Raw genomic sequence first — 14830 nt, forward strand, 5'->3', positions numbered from 1 at the left:
GTTTGCCAAGAATGCATATCACAGGTGTCAAATAAATCAGATGTATATATCAGATACAAAGCTAAGCAATACTTGTTCTCTGCCTCCAAGTAGCTTCCGGACCACCAGAGGAGAGAAATGGGTAAAACATAAATATTTTAAACCACATTTTATATTGTATCAATCTGGTTCCAACAGGAGCAGACCTGCTAAGACTGTACGTTTGTGTTGTATTTATTTATTCATTTATACATATATGCACACTTTCTCTCTCTCTCTCTCTCTCTCTCTCTCACACACACACACACACACACACACACGCACACATTTGCACATTTATTATATCTGGCTAAGCAAACATGAAGTCCATAAGCATCCAGGCAGGAAGGAAGGATCATGAACAGGTGAATATGCGATAAGCACACCTTTTTATCTTAAGGTCTGCCTGTAATCATTTATCATGGGTTAGCCCATTTCTTCTGCTGACCCATCTGCCTTCTTACGAAAGACTGTGCTGAAGTGGGAGAGATTTCTCCCTTGCCCCTATCTACTTACTCCCTTATATGCCAGTTGGACTTTTATTTTAAAGAATTAAGTTTACGATCAGCAGATATACAAATTTATTCTAATATGCACTGCTTAATTTTTTTAATACACTCTAGCTGCATTTATTAACAGATTTTATTTAGTCATCTGTGCAGCTAGTTAAAGTGATTGGCTGGCTGTGAATTAAGTGCACAACCCAAGCTAAAGTGTGAATTCATTAGTTTTCAAGTTTAGTTTTTAATTTCACCTGCTGTTTACTGCTCCAAGGAATAATAAATTGTATTTTAAGTGAAATGTATATTTAAGCAAGAAACTTTAGCAACCAGCATTCTTTTTTTTTTTTTTAACTGAAAACATGCTTCTTAATCGCTCTGAAAATTAAACAAGCTGTATCAGACTGTGGCAAGCACTGTTGAGTTTGAGAAACTATCTTTATAGTTCTATTGCCAAACAAATTCAAGGTATTGGGTTAGGTGGTCTAACACTTTTGGTTTTTGTTGCAAGAAGTTGAAACCAGTGCAGTTTTACAGAAAGGAAAAGTGGGGAGAGCTGGATGGGCAGGGATTATGTTTGTGAGGGGAAGATCGAAGCTTCTAGCAGGAGGCAGCCTGCAGCACACCCTGGGGTGTAGACGGGTAGAAGACTGGAGTGTGGGGGGTTGAGGCAACCCTCAGATCCCGTCTGTCTGAGGATCCTTTTGCCTTCTGTTCCTGTTTCTCTCCAGAGTCTGCTCATCCGTCCTCTTCACTCTTCCCTGATTTCCTCTAGTTCCTCATGTGCACATGGCCTGGCCTCACCACCTGTGCTGTCATTTCCAGCCACTGCCAGTAATCGACATCAGTTTCTAGCTCTCTCCTATCAGATTCCTGAAAGAAAAGATTCTCTGGGCCCTGTTTGTGCCGAGAGAATATGCAATACTCTCCTCACAAATTGACTTGCCTTTTTATTGATACATGTCAGAAATACATTCAACAACTTTCCATAAAGCTCTATTCCAACCACTTTTGAGAAATGTGTGGTTCTGGGGTGCTTGGGTGGCTCAGTGGGTTAAGCCTCTGCCTCCGGCTCAGGTCATGATCCCAGGGTCCTGGGATCAAGCCCCGCATCAGGCTCTCTGCTCAGCAGGGAGCCTGCTTCCCCCTCTCTCTCTGCCTGCCTCTCTGCCTACTTGTGATCTCTGTCTGTTGAATAAAATAAAAATAAAAATCTTTTTAAAAAAATGTGTGGTTTGGTCAGAGAAACCATGTTTTCAAGTCTGATTTAATTCTCAGGTCAGTGGCGAATAACTATTTAACCCATTAAAAAAATGAGCTTTAACATACTGCTTGAGTTCCCATGAATCTCTTCTTTCTTGCTGTGGGTTTTTGCTAGGATTCAGGCCTGGTGGGGACAGGGGAGCTCAGAGATGTTGAGCATGGAGGCAGAGGGGAAAAGCAGGATGGGCTCCCAACAGGGATGTGGGAAAGTCCCTGTGAAGTTTGCCATTTCTAGAGTAGCCCTTCTATTCAGTGTGATGGGGCAGGGTAAGGTGTCAGTGAGAGGGGTCCCTTGGGAAGAGCCTCCAAGGAGGAAAGGTCAGAGACAAATGAAGGTCTGTTCTGGGCCCAGGGGCCCCAGCTTCTCCTGGTAGTGGCAGCGGCAATCAGTGAGGCTCTGTGTGACAGTCACAGCAATTGGTATGGACAGTCTTCTGTAGGTCAACTGTCTCCCAGTAAAATAGCTGTCTCTACTCCTTCAGAAGCCTCTAAGAAAAAACTTCAGGTGGGGCTCAAATAGTCATGGTAAACCAAATGTGGAAGAAATTGAAGATGGCATTGATTGTCATTGTTATTCTTGACTATAAATGTTCAGAGAGCAAGTGAGCTAGATTGGCTGGGAGCCACAGGCAGGTGTGAGGCAGTGTTTCTAGGCATCCCCGGGGGCCAGGCTGCTTGATGACCTGCCCCTAACACTTTACTCACCAGGAATCTTCACTCCTAGAAGTTTTAAAAATCATACAACTTTAACTGTGCCTTGCTTCAGAAATTATGCCTTATTTTCTCTCTATAGGTTTGTCCTGGATTAACCTGCTGATATTCGTAGAAGGAAGGTCCAGAGTCCCTTAATTTAAAAAGTAAAATAAATCCTATTTTCTCTATAGATTTTATTATGAAATAAGGATTGCATTCCTAGAGTTAAAGTCCTCCATGGAATAAAGTTGAATACTTTGATAAGGAAAGGATTAAGATGGTGACCATTCTGTACTTCACTTATTTTTTCCCCAAATATAGCACAATTCACTGTTTCCTTCTGGTAGTTTAGAAAATTTCTTTTAGACCAAGGAATGCCACGCTTTGCAGCCTCAGGAATTTGGCGTCCATCCTCCTTACACTTAACCAGTAGGTGCCACCATATAGCACATATAATCACCTGAACATTCATTTATTTATTTTTTCCCTAAATACTTATTGAGGGTCCACTGTGTTTGCGACACTCTTTTAGGTGCTGGGAAACATCAGTACATAAAACGAAAAATGTCATTATATGTTAATTAAAAAAAAAAAAAACAAACGAAAAATATCTATCCTTATAGAGCTAACATACTGGTGGAACAGCCTGGACCATAAACATAATAAATAGTAAGTTACAGGGGCACCTGGGTGGGTCAGTGGTTTAAAGCCTCTGCCTTCAGCTCGGGTCATGATCTCAGGGTCCTGGGATCGAGTCCCACATCGGACTCTCTGCTTGGCGGAGAGCCCGCTTCCTCCTCTATCTCTCTCTCTGCCTGCCTCTCTGCCTACTTGTGATCTCTCTCTGTGAAATAAATAAATAAAATTAAAAAAAAATAGTAAGTTACACGGTTCATTGTGAAATGGTAAGTGCTAAAGAACAATATAAAAGAGAACGTGGCAGATGTGTAGGGGGAGACAAGTGCTGCCACTTTAGAGAGGTTGGAGACATTTGCACAAAGAATGAAAGGGTGAGCAAGCAAGCAGTGTGGGTTTATGAAGGAAGAGCCTTCCTGGAAGGTGGGGTGGCCAGCGGAAAGGCCCCAAAGGCAGGGGTGTGCCTGGTACTGGCGCGTTCAAGGCCAGCATGGGTAGGGCAGAGATGAGAGTAGGGGAGGAAGCAGGATAGGGAGACGGAAAGATAGAGGGGAGCCAGCTCAGATGAAGCCCTGGAGGCCACTGTGAGGACTCTGGCTTTTATTTTGTGCAAAATGGGGAGCCACTGGGGAGTTCTAAGATGAGGAAGGGCATGATCTGACTCTTCTTCTTAAGAGATAAGACAGGCTACTGTTACTGAGAAGGAACTGAGGGGATGTGGGAGGCAAGGTAAGGATGCAAATAGGGTTCCAGAGAGGAAACTGTTGTACAAATCCTGGCAAGAGGTGAGGGTGGGTTGGCTGTGGAAGGTGGTGGGAAGTGATTGGATTTTGGATCTATTTGGAAGGTAAAGGCCACAGCATTCCCCCATGGATTGGATGTGATTGGTTGAGTTAAGCTTTGATTTATATAAAACAAATGGAATACCTAGTTGGTGTAGTAAGTTAAACATCCTGTATACTGAAGGTAAATTCAATAAGGTTGAGCCATATTGATACTGATTTCCCTCTCCCCTTACTTTTGGTTAGAAAAGATGTGCAGGTATCCTTAAGTGAACGTGAGGTCTATATTGTATTTTATAGAAATAGGCATTTCCATTCAGGGCTTTTCAGAAAAGACTTAAAAAAAAATACTTAAGTTGTGTGTTCTCACTTGCATAATTTTAATAGAAGTCTTGAATCTTCAGCCAAGAAGGCTTTCACCAAACATTTTTGCAATAACTTCACTAAATGTGCAGCTGACTAATCTATTAAGCAAGCCAAGTCATGCTTTGTTGACTATTAAGTTGTGAGGATATTAAAGTTAAAACTTGCTGTAGTAAATCCAGCATTAACAACTGATGGCTGAGATAGTGTACTAGTTTTATTTTTTTTGTTTTTAGACTTTTATTTATTTATTTGATAGAGAAAGAGACAGTGAAAGAGGGAATACAAGCAGGGGGAGTGGGAGAGGGAGAAGCAGGCTTCCTGTTGAGGAAGGAGCCCGATGCAGGGCTCGATCCCGGGACCCTGGGATCATGACCTGAGCCAAAAGCAGACGCTTAACGACTGAGCCACCCAGGTGGCCCGAGATAGTATATTTGTATGGTTAGAATGCATGATGCCAGAACCTGATACAGGGTTTCAACTTTGTTGTGAAGAGTTTTACTTCTTGTCCCATCTTCATACCATCAAACCAGTCTGACTTTCATCTGCCATTGACTGTGTTGGTACAGAGAAATAATACACTTGAGGATAAAGCAGTCAAACACTTCATTGGCTTCAGAGGGCTAAGGGAATAATGTAATCAAGGGTCTAGCAATTGGAAACAATTGTTTTTAAAGTGTTTCTATTACACCTATTCATTAGGACTGGGTAGATTTGCCATGAGACTTATTTTTCTATGTACCTAGCATGAAATTTGAAGAATTTAAAGTGACAAGTACAGTTCTGTTGAGTGTTTTTGGACATAACGCTTTAACAATTGACTTAAGAGTCTAAACTTTCTTTGAGCATGACCCTGAGTGGTAATATTTTAAATTAATACAATCAGTTGTTCCTATTATTAATGTAACCTTTGCTTTCTTTGTGATATGTTTGAAAATCTTTGGGTCTGATTACATATTCCACACTGTGGTTGATATGCCATTTGTCATCGGTCACTAAATATGTAATGTATATTTATGTGTTTTGAAAGCAAGTTTAAAAAATAAATCCTAATATGGGGAAACACAATCTGAAATAGGAAACAATTCTCTTACAAAGTTTTTCAGATATGACTGTGTGCTTTCCTGGTGAATGAAAGAGTCTTAAAGACTGACTTGGCCAAGTAGACCATTCACTTGCTTCCTAAGGCTTGCTCTCCAAGAGTGGTTTTGCTGTGGCATGAATTTTATTCTCTCTCTCTCTCTCTTTTTTTAAAAAATATTTATTTAAATAAATAAATAATTTGACAGAGACACAGTGAGAGAGGAAACACAAACAGGGACAGAGGGAGAGGGAGAAACAGGCTTCTTGCTGAGGAAGGTGCCTCATGGGGGGCTCATTCCCAGGACCCTGAGATCATGACCCCAGCCAAAGGCAGATGTTTAATGGCTGAGCCACCCAGGTTCCCTGTGAATTTTATTCTCTTTTCCAGAATTTCGATTTTACTTTCTTGCTATGCAGGAAGCCCCAAAAGGCAAAAGAGTTGGCTTTCTGCAGATTATTCCTGGAAATCCAGTTAATCTCCAGAGCCAACTCCTCAAATTTTATTGGGTTGAGATGAGTAAGCAAGGACAGTTTCCAAGAATGTTGACACATGCTTTTTGGCATCTCACCACTGCAAATCCAAAGGGAGAGTGTTAGGATTAAGGTGGCCTGGAATGCACTTGAGCATAGACAGAAGAAAGAATTGATCAAGTAAGTGGGCTGATGTTAGAAGCCATCCTCTTTTCTGATGAGCTGTTAGAATCCTCCTATGAGAACCAGATGTTTTTGTATTGAGAAAAGCTGATGAGCTTCAGTCCCTGTCTTAGAAAGTGGCATCCAATTTACAAAGGACACCATTTAGAGAAATTCAAGATTTAAATAGATACTGTTAACTTCTTGTTTAAAATATTGCAATTTCCCCTAGTATATCATATTTATAGTTATGCTGTTTATCTTCTTTTAGGAAAACAAAAGCTGTTCATTGGAATAAAAATTTCGAGTTTTATTTGTTCGTTAACTCAGTAATTGGTAGTATTCTCATATAACTGAACACTGAAGCTTTGTTCCCGTGCAAAAAATTACACTGGATTATGCATGTGTCTGTGATGTGCTACATGAAGGGCTTCTGTGTTGGGTAGAAAGAAGGAATTCAGTGGTGGTAATTGAGAGGTGCTGATAATCAATGGAAGTAATAGTGCAAATGAATGTATTATTTTAAGTAATTCATTTCCCCCTTTAATATATGCATATATACTAATAATTGAAAGCTAGTAGAAGAAAGAGTATTAGCTATATAAATGCCAGATTCTTGAGAAACAATTATATAAAAATGATGTGTATTTTTTCATCATAGAATGACTTCGTAGATTTTAAAATACCAAATTACAACCAAACAAAACAAAAAGCAAAACTGGCCTATAAATCTGCTCCCAAGGAAAACCATTCCTAACATTTTGGAATGTCCTTTTAGAATTTCCTCTCTCTTTATATGGATATATCTCTCTTCCCTGAGATCATATTACATATAGTCATTTGGATTTCCTTTATTTTACTGTTACTATATTAAATGTCTTCCCATTTTAATAAATATAGAGATATGTCTCAGTTTTTAACCATACCTTTTGTTTATGCATAATTAACACCAAATTTTTTGATAGGTGTTCAGGGAATTTGCATTTGTTTAATGTTATAAATAGTTCTGTTAAAAAAAATTTCTGAGATAAATATCTTTGTGTGCTTTTCTCTTTTCTTTCCTTAGATGTAGAATTGCTAAAACAAAGGGATGCACAATTAAATTTGCTACCTTTTGCCAGGTGGGCCTCCTACAATATGTTTGCTCCCTCCAACAGTAGTTGAGAGTCCCAGTTTCCTTATATGTCATTTAGCACAGAGCATTATTCCTCATAATTTTTGTGACTCTTATTTTTAAAATTGCCTTTATTTTAATTTTTTAAAATTTGAAAACCTTAAAAACATAAAAGTCTTCCGTAATCTCGCCACCTTAAAATTGTGTGTGTATATGTGTGTGTGTGTATGTCCCCATCCTTAGGTATTTCTAATTATATAAGAAAAGAAGTCAAAAGTTCTCTTGGCACATTCAGTCTTCTGTTCCTTAAGGTGTATAATTTTTAGCAAACCACTCTTTTTTAAGTGCAGTGCAATAATTAATAATTAACATATTAGTCTGCAACTTGCCTGTTTCTCTTAATAGATCATGGACAAGTGTTCTCCTTTTAATAGATCTTCTTTTGGTGACTTCATGGTATGTCCATTGTGTGGGTGTTCCAGGCTTTGTTCCCCTATGAAGAATATCTTGGTTGTTCGATTCAGAAATTCCAACCTCTGGGAATTTTTCCTGCAAAAAAATGTTTGCACAAATGCATAAAGCTATATGCATACATATGCAAGGATGTTCATTGTAGAATTATTTTTAATAATGAAAAATTGAAAAGAACCTCAGTGTCTGTCAAGATGAGATTAATTAAAAAATCTGATCTCATGAGCTGTTAGTTTTCAGTGTTTTAAAAAAATTAGTAGATGTACTACTAACATGAAAAGTTGCCCATGATTTATGGTGAAGTGAGAAAATAAGCTGCAGAATAATACATGTAGTATAATCTCATTCATGTTTGGATGCTCCAAACAGTGTATACACATTGATGGGTATTTAATGTATTTTAAGTGATTTAAAGTGTTGCATTAAATTGTTAAAAGCTGCTCTCTAGAGATAGGACCTGACTAGGCAGGGCTAGTTAAAAGATGGGGAAGAATAGAAGGCTTTTGCCATTTAATTTTATACACACTTTTATTGCAAATTTAATAACAAACATATTTTATAATACTTTTAAAAATGAAAAGTGTAATTAAACTCCACAGAAACAGTAAAAATTAAAATGTTTAAGTGAGACAAGGTAGCTTCTGAGAATCTACCTACTTGACTTCATGAAAACGCAGTTAGGTAGAAAGTAGTTTTTCTTATGGATATACCATATTTCATTTACACTGTGGTAAAAGAGTAAGAGGAAGAAAAGAGGAAGAGTGAGTAAACTGTAAGGTCAAAAGGGTGTTAGCTAGAAGCAGAAATGAGCCATTGATCTTGTTTCCAAAGGAACACGAGAGAACTCAAATTCCTCTTCTTCAAGAGGGCTCTTCACTCATTTATGAGCAGCTGTGCGGGGCATAAACCCTTAGTTTTCTAGACAGAATATTCCCAGTTCCTCCCAATAAGATCCTTTGCCGTGCTGATCGTTCTGTTGTGTTGGTTCCAATTTGTCATTGTCCATTTTAAGTGTGACAACCGAGATCAAATACTACTACTACCTTCCAATGTCCAGTCTTACCAGCATGAGATAGTCAGATGAATCCTTTCCTGGGCAGGAGACAGTTTATTTTTTTCTTAATCTAGACTAAAATCATTCCTAAATCTTAGCCTTGTATTTTCTCAGCCTCATATTTTCTCCTAGAATTTACTAGTCAATGGTCTTGCTGTTTCTCTTCATTATTTGTCACTCGGGGCTTCTAGATTGTGTGTGTGTTTGTCTTCTGGCCTTCTTCCGTGTTGAGCCCTTTGCCTCCTTCTGACCTATAGCATAGAGTGCTTCTTCTGATACCCTCGATATTTCTGTTATCAAAACTGTCCAGCTCATAGGAATCACATAATTGATTGATATCTGCTTCCAGGAAGGGAGCTAACGTGGTCCAGGCCATGTAGATCACCCTAAGACATTTACTTTTGTCACCAGGGCAGTGTGCAAATTGGGGAAAAAGTAGATAGGAGTGCCTTATGTGGAGAGATGAAGTACAAAAATTCCTCCCCAGGTAGAAGAATTAGAAAAGTGTCTCTCTTCTATGGGTGATGAAGCCAGGGGACGTGACTTGAGTGGGGGCTGGATTGAGCCCCATCTTACCAGTATGCAGGATGTAACCATACAATTGCTGGCAGCAGCCTGGCTTGCCATATCACCTGTGTTTAAAAAAAAAAAAAAAGACTCAATAGAATTTATGGAAGCTGCTTTATAAGCACAGTTTCCCAATTTCTGGTCTCAGGGTTCTTGTGAATGTACTTTCCACACTGGTTACTACTTTTTTTTTTTTAAATTAACAGTACTGGTGAGGTATAATCTACATACCATAATACTCATCTCATTTTAAGAATACAATTCAATTATTTTAAATAAATTTATAGCATTATACAAATATCATAACAGTCTAGTTCTAGAACATTTCCACCACCATAGAAAGTTCTCTGGAGTGCATTTACTGTTGGTTCTTTCTCCTACCCCCAGCCCCAGACAATCACTGATCTGTTTTCTGTCTTTGTAGCTTTGCTTTTTCTGGAAATCTCATATAAATGGAACCATATCTTCTTTTAGCTGCTTTGTTCTGCTAATCTAATAGGAGTGCAAATTTAATTAGGGTTCATATGTTGTTCCTTTTGCTCTGTTCTGCTAATCTGCTAGAGGTGTAACAAGTCATTATTAGTCCTATCCCTTTCTGCTACTACTAACCTTACTCATCCCTTTCTTTCCATTCTGACTCAGCATTTAAACATTCTCTATTACCTTTCATCTTGGAACGTTTTCCCTTGTCTGGCATCCTCTCCAGCCACCATTCTATCTCTCTGAGCCATTTCAGAGTCCAGTTTCTCAAGATTTGACTTCATGCACTCTCCCTACTCTCTAGTTTCCTGTGAACTCTTCTTTGAAAAAATCTTTTAAATGTTAATATCTGATACAGATAAAAGAGTGTTAATAAGAACATGGAATCTCTATATGTAAACCTTAAAGCTTAGTAATATAATGAAGATCTACACCTGTCACCCAATCTTTCCACCAGATTTACATACAGTGAAATCCATGAGTCAAAGTATCTAAAATCTCTTACTCATCGCTATATTTTTCTGTCTTCTTTGGTCCTTTCCTAATGTTTTTAATTTCACTTTTAATATAAGGAGTTTGGGCTAAATAGCCTTTGAAATCCATTACATTGCTAAGATTTCCTGATTACTATTGAGAGATTAATTTTTTTGTTTAGGCTGTATTATGGAAGATTTATAGCTTACCTTGTTGAATATTACTATAATTTTTATGAAGTCTTGGCTAAGATCATGACATAGAATTATAACATAATCTCTGTAGGAAATTTATTCTACCTTGTATTAATTTGCTTTAAAATGCTAGATTTTTTTTCCCCTAAAATTTTGAAACTAAGAGCTGAGCTTCCTGTAATATTCTCCACTAACCCTGTCTTTGGATTGAATTCACTTAATCAGTACAGTTGGCCCCAAGAGAGGTATAGATGTCAATTATTGCTACAACTTAATACTAATGACTTCTTAAATATTTAATTAATGCAATACTTGGCACTTAGAGGGAAACTATTTATGATCGTCCAAACCAGGCCTTTGTTTTCATCTTCTATGCCTGGTGTTTAGGGTATCCCAGTTGTAACGTAGGCTTGGAATGAGGTGCACCTCCCTCTCCTACCTCCAGGCAGAACAGTTTACACAGAAAGTGACTCGTGCTGGGTATTTGAAATAAAGTAACTACATTTGTCAATTTTCCAAACTATACTTTTATTGAACATTCATTGCATTTTTGGAAGTTTGAAATTTTTTTTTTTAATTTTTCTGTTGTGCATTGATGCCATTACAAGAGCTCTTTAAACCACTCATTTTAAGAAATACTGGTAACTTTCCCATGAGTTGTGAGAAGACCAAAAGTGACTGATCATTTTCCTGGGCTTAGATCTGACAGGAACCCCATGGGAAGTAGATCATTTTGCCCTGACAAGTACAGGTCAAGGAGAGAAGACAGCTCAGTTTAGAGCTCTGTGTTCATATGAAAGATACATTCCAGCCAAGTGGGTTCTAAGGCACAAGGTTATCCCTGGGTTCTGGAAATCCTCATATGTAAGCGGGTCCTGTGACTCTTAACATGCGCCCTTTAGTCTGAAAATTTCTGGTCCTTAATATCATACATGGCCAGTCTGCTATTATTGAACACATATATTCTCATTTTTTTCTGAAAATGTCTTATGTTTGTGGGTTTAGCTTCTGTAATTCTAAATCTATTTAATCAGATTTTTTGTGCTTTCCCTCCTACCTAAAATTAAAAAGAAAAAATAAGTATATCCTCTGTTTAGTGGGTAAGTGAAGATTTCTTGATTTTATAGACTAAGTCCATGAAAGGGCTGAACTGCTGAATGGGCCTGTGATATGTCTGACAGGTGTGCATATTTTGAAACATAATCCACTGAGCAGTGGATCACTTTTCTTTCACTCTCTCTCTTTCTTTCTTTCCTTTTTTTTTTTTTTTTCTTTCACTTTCCTTTTCTTAAGACTTTATTTGTTTATTTGAGAGAGAGAGATAGGAGAGAAAGCATGAGCATGGTAGGGGCAGAGGCAGAGGGAGGGAGAGAAGCAGGATCCCTACTGATCAGGGAGCCAGAAACTTGGCTCCATCCCAGGACTCTGGGATCATGACCTGATCCAAAGGCAGATGCTTAACTGACTGACCTCCCCAGGTGATCCCTTTGACTCTTCTTTGTACACTCATGAATTTAACAAGTTCATCCCAAACCTCACTCACAATACCAACCACCTTTACAAAAATCTTTCTTTGACTTCAGTCTGTTTTTCGTCATCACAAACTCTGAAATAACAAGAGTTAAGGCCCTGAGGCTTAACTTTATATTTGCCTCAAACCTTAAGCCATGTTGCATTTAGTCAAAAATGATAAGAAAAATTAATGACTTTTTTTATCATCATACTAATAAGAGATTTCATTAAGATCTTAGCTGCTATAGATAAAAGATAAGAAACAGTTCTTCATGAACTAAAGAATATGGTTAAGATCAGTATTTATAGTCAAAGATAAGACTCATTTTATGTTTATAACACTCTTCTATTCAATATAATTAGTGTGAAATATTTAAGAATTTATATACTTAATTGACTTTCTCAGTTGTAGAAGAGAAACCAGTGATGTATTAAAGTTTAAGATTTGTTTTAGAAGCATTATGCTTTCAAGTCTTCAAAGTTTTTCTATGCCCGAAAAGTTCCTCTTATGTTTGTGATGAGCTTTTTTGCTTTATGACAGATGATGCATCAAATGTCTGTTACTTCGTAATGTCAGTTATTTTATCTCTCTGTTACATTTTTCTTATTTAAACTATAAAATCTTCAACATGAACAAGGAAGTCTCCGATCTGTGGTCTTTTCTAGGGTCATCTGCACATAGTCATGCAAAGCTGATGTTCTGGGCAAGTAAGAATTCTTGTGTTTCATTTCACAGGTGGGGAGCATTAAACGGGAAATGACCTTCACATTTCAACCAGAGGACTTAAAACGTGACTCTAGTAAAAAAATGTCTCATCAACACTTGTTTCCCTTGGCCATGGAAGAAGATGTGAAAACAGCAGACACCAAAAAAGCCAACCGAGCCCTTGACCATGAAAAAGAAAATACTCGCTCCATCTGTCTCCTTGAGCAAAAACGAAAAGTTGTTTCTTCCAATATTGATGTTCCTCCAGCAAGGTAAGGGAACATTAGACTTTCTATGTGTCTGCGCCAGGAAGTCAATGGGGAGCGTCTACAATCTCTACCACTATCTCTCTCTATAGCATATAGACTTAGGAATTTTTTTTTTTTTTTTTTTTTTTTTTGCCAAGAATGTTTCTCTGTTGCTTGGGTGAAATAGAGCAGGTATCCTTGCTCTTTGGAACTTTGAGGCTGCTCTGGTTGGAAGTATTGTAGCTCCAGAAAAGAATGTTTTATTAAATTTTGGAAAATGAATAATAAAGAGGAAAAGAATAAATGTTAAAGAAAAAACATAAAATGTAGTACTGAGCGTAGCCACTTAAAGCAGAGATACTCAGATACTCAGATTTTGGACAGAGGTTGGAGAGCTATGGCTGCAGACCAGATACAGCCCCTGGCACATTTTGTAAAACCTGTGAGGTAAGAATGGTTTTACATTTTTAAAGGGTTAAAAAAAAATGAAGAACATGTGACATAGATCATAGGTGGTCTGCAAAACCTAAAATATTTATATGTGACTCATTACAGAAAAAGTTTGGTGATCCCTGGTTTATATCATGGTAATTCTTTTAAGACTGATCTACCTCCGGGCTGGGCCAAGAGGGTTTATGGAAATATCAAAAGACTTTTATCACATTATAATTTTACTTAAACTATATCCAGTAGCATTAAATCAAAGGACAGTATGGTGGCAGAATGACAATGGAATAGCAAAATGGAATATACTAGACTTTTACTTATTTTCTTGCTTGTTATTTATTTCACCTAGAAAGTAAGTTCCATGTTAGCCAGGATTTTAGTCCATCTTGTTTGTGCTGTATCCTTAGCACTATTATATGCTTAATTATGTGCTAGGGGCCCCATCAATATTTGTTGGATGAGGAAAAGAAAGAAAATGCTATAGCATGAAAGATTGCTTATTTTTAATATGTATACTGTATTTTGTTACCCAAAGCCATTTATAATGAAATTTTATAAGCAACTTTTTGAGATATCCTCTATTTATTTGAACGGTTTCAGACAGCTAACTAGGAAAAGAGTATCCTTGGGAAAGGAATAAATGTTTTTTTTTTCCCTACCTATCCACTTTTTATAATTAGAATTTCATTGCTTTCTATATTTAATCAAAAATATCTCTTTGAGAAAATTACATATTTTTCTATTCTGTTACCAAATTTGTCATACTTTCTAAAATTGTAGGTCTCCTTGTTTTCCTTAACTTTCAGCTGCAAATTTTCATATATTCACTACTTCTGTTTAACTACATAGAATTATTTGCTTTTCTATTTTTTTTTTCATATAAAGCACATGTTAAATTCTTTAGGATTAGTTCCTTTAACTGGACACTCAACCTGAAATGTTTTTATCATGCCCTTAAAAAACTGGTAGGTACTTCAATTCATATCTGTTATTTGGTTGACTCATAGGAAAAGTGACATGTTAATTTGAAATCTGAAGAGCTATGGTTTTATTTTCTTCCAAAGCTTATGGTGCAAAAATTAGACTTCCCCATGTCAGATATTTTAGTGATAAATTGCAGTTCAACAGGATTTACTCTACCTAAAATTTCCACTAGAGCATCTTATGTTAAAAGACCTGGAATTAATCATTTTAAATTACCGTAGATTGTTTTAGATATATCTTTCTTCTCTAATTCCACCCCACTTGCAGCAGGTTCTGGGGAGAATAATGAAAAGGAAAGAAAGAAAAATGTCTTCTGCTTTTTCTGCCTCTGGTATGTGGAATATTTTTTCCACTTTCTCTAGTTTACTAAGTATACCTAAAAGTTATGAGTTGAGTCAGTGTTATTGTAGTGTTCTTAAACAGTATATGTGAGTTAATTAGATTTTAAATCCATTAATGTACAGCAAAAATTCCCCAATGACAGGGTATAATTTAGACCTATTCATCTATTATGGGAAATACTAGTTAAAGCTTCATTGTTTGAGGTCTCAACTGATACACTTGTTTTCATTGCTGTAGTAAGAATTTAATCATCATAAATATGCCAA

At 37.2% G+C, this 14830-nt stretch overlaps 1 protein-coding gene across 1 annotated transcript in view; it reads left to right on the forward strand.

The window, feature by feature from the left end:
• The window catches only part of LOC111156845 (zinc finger protein 704), a 226171-nt gene that overhangs the window by 35938 nt on the left and 175403 nt on the right, over positions 1-14830 (forward strand). The window contains exon 3 of the mRNA XM_022517945.1: positions 12574-12815. Coding sequence (XP_022373653.1) covers positions 12574-12815 — 242 coding nt within the window. The remainder of the gene's footprint in view (positions 1-12573; positions 12816-14830) is intronic.

Source organism: Enhydra lutris, unplaced genomic scaffold, assembly GCF_002288905.1.
Source record: "Enhydra lutris kenyoni isolate GAN:26980312 unplaced genomic scaffold, ASM228890v2 scaffoldscaffold49, whole genome shotgun sequence".
NCBI classification, from domain to species: Eukaryota; Metazoa; Chordata; class Mammalia; order Carnivora; family Mustelidae; genus Enhydra; species Enhydra lutris.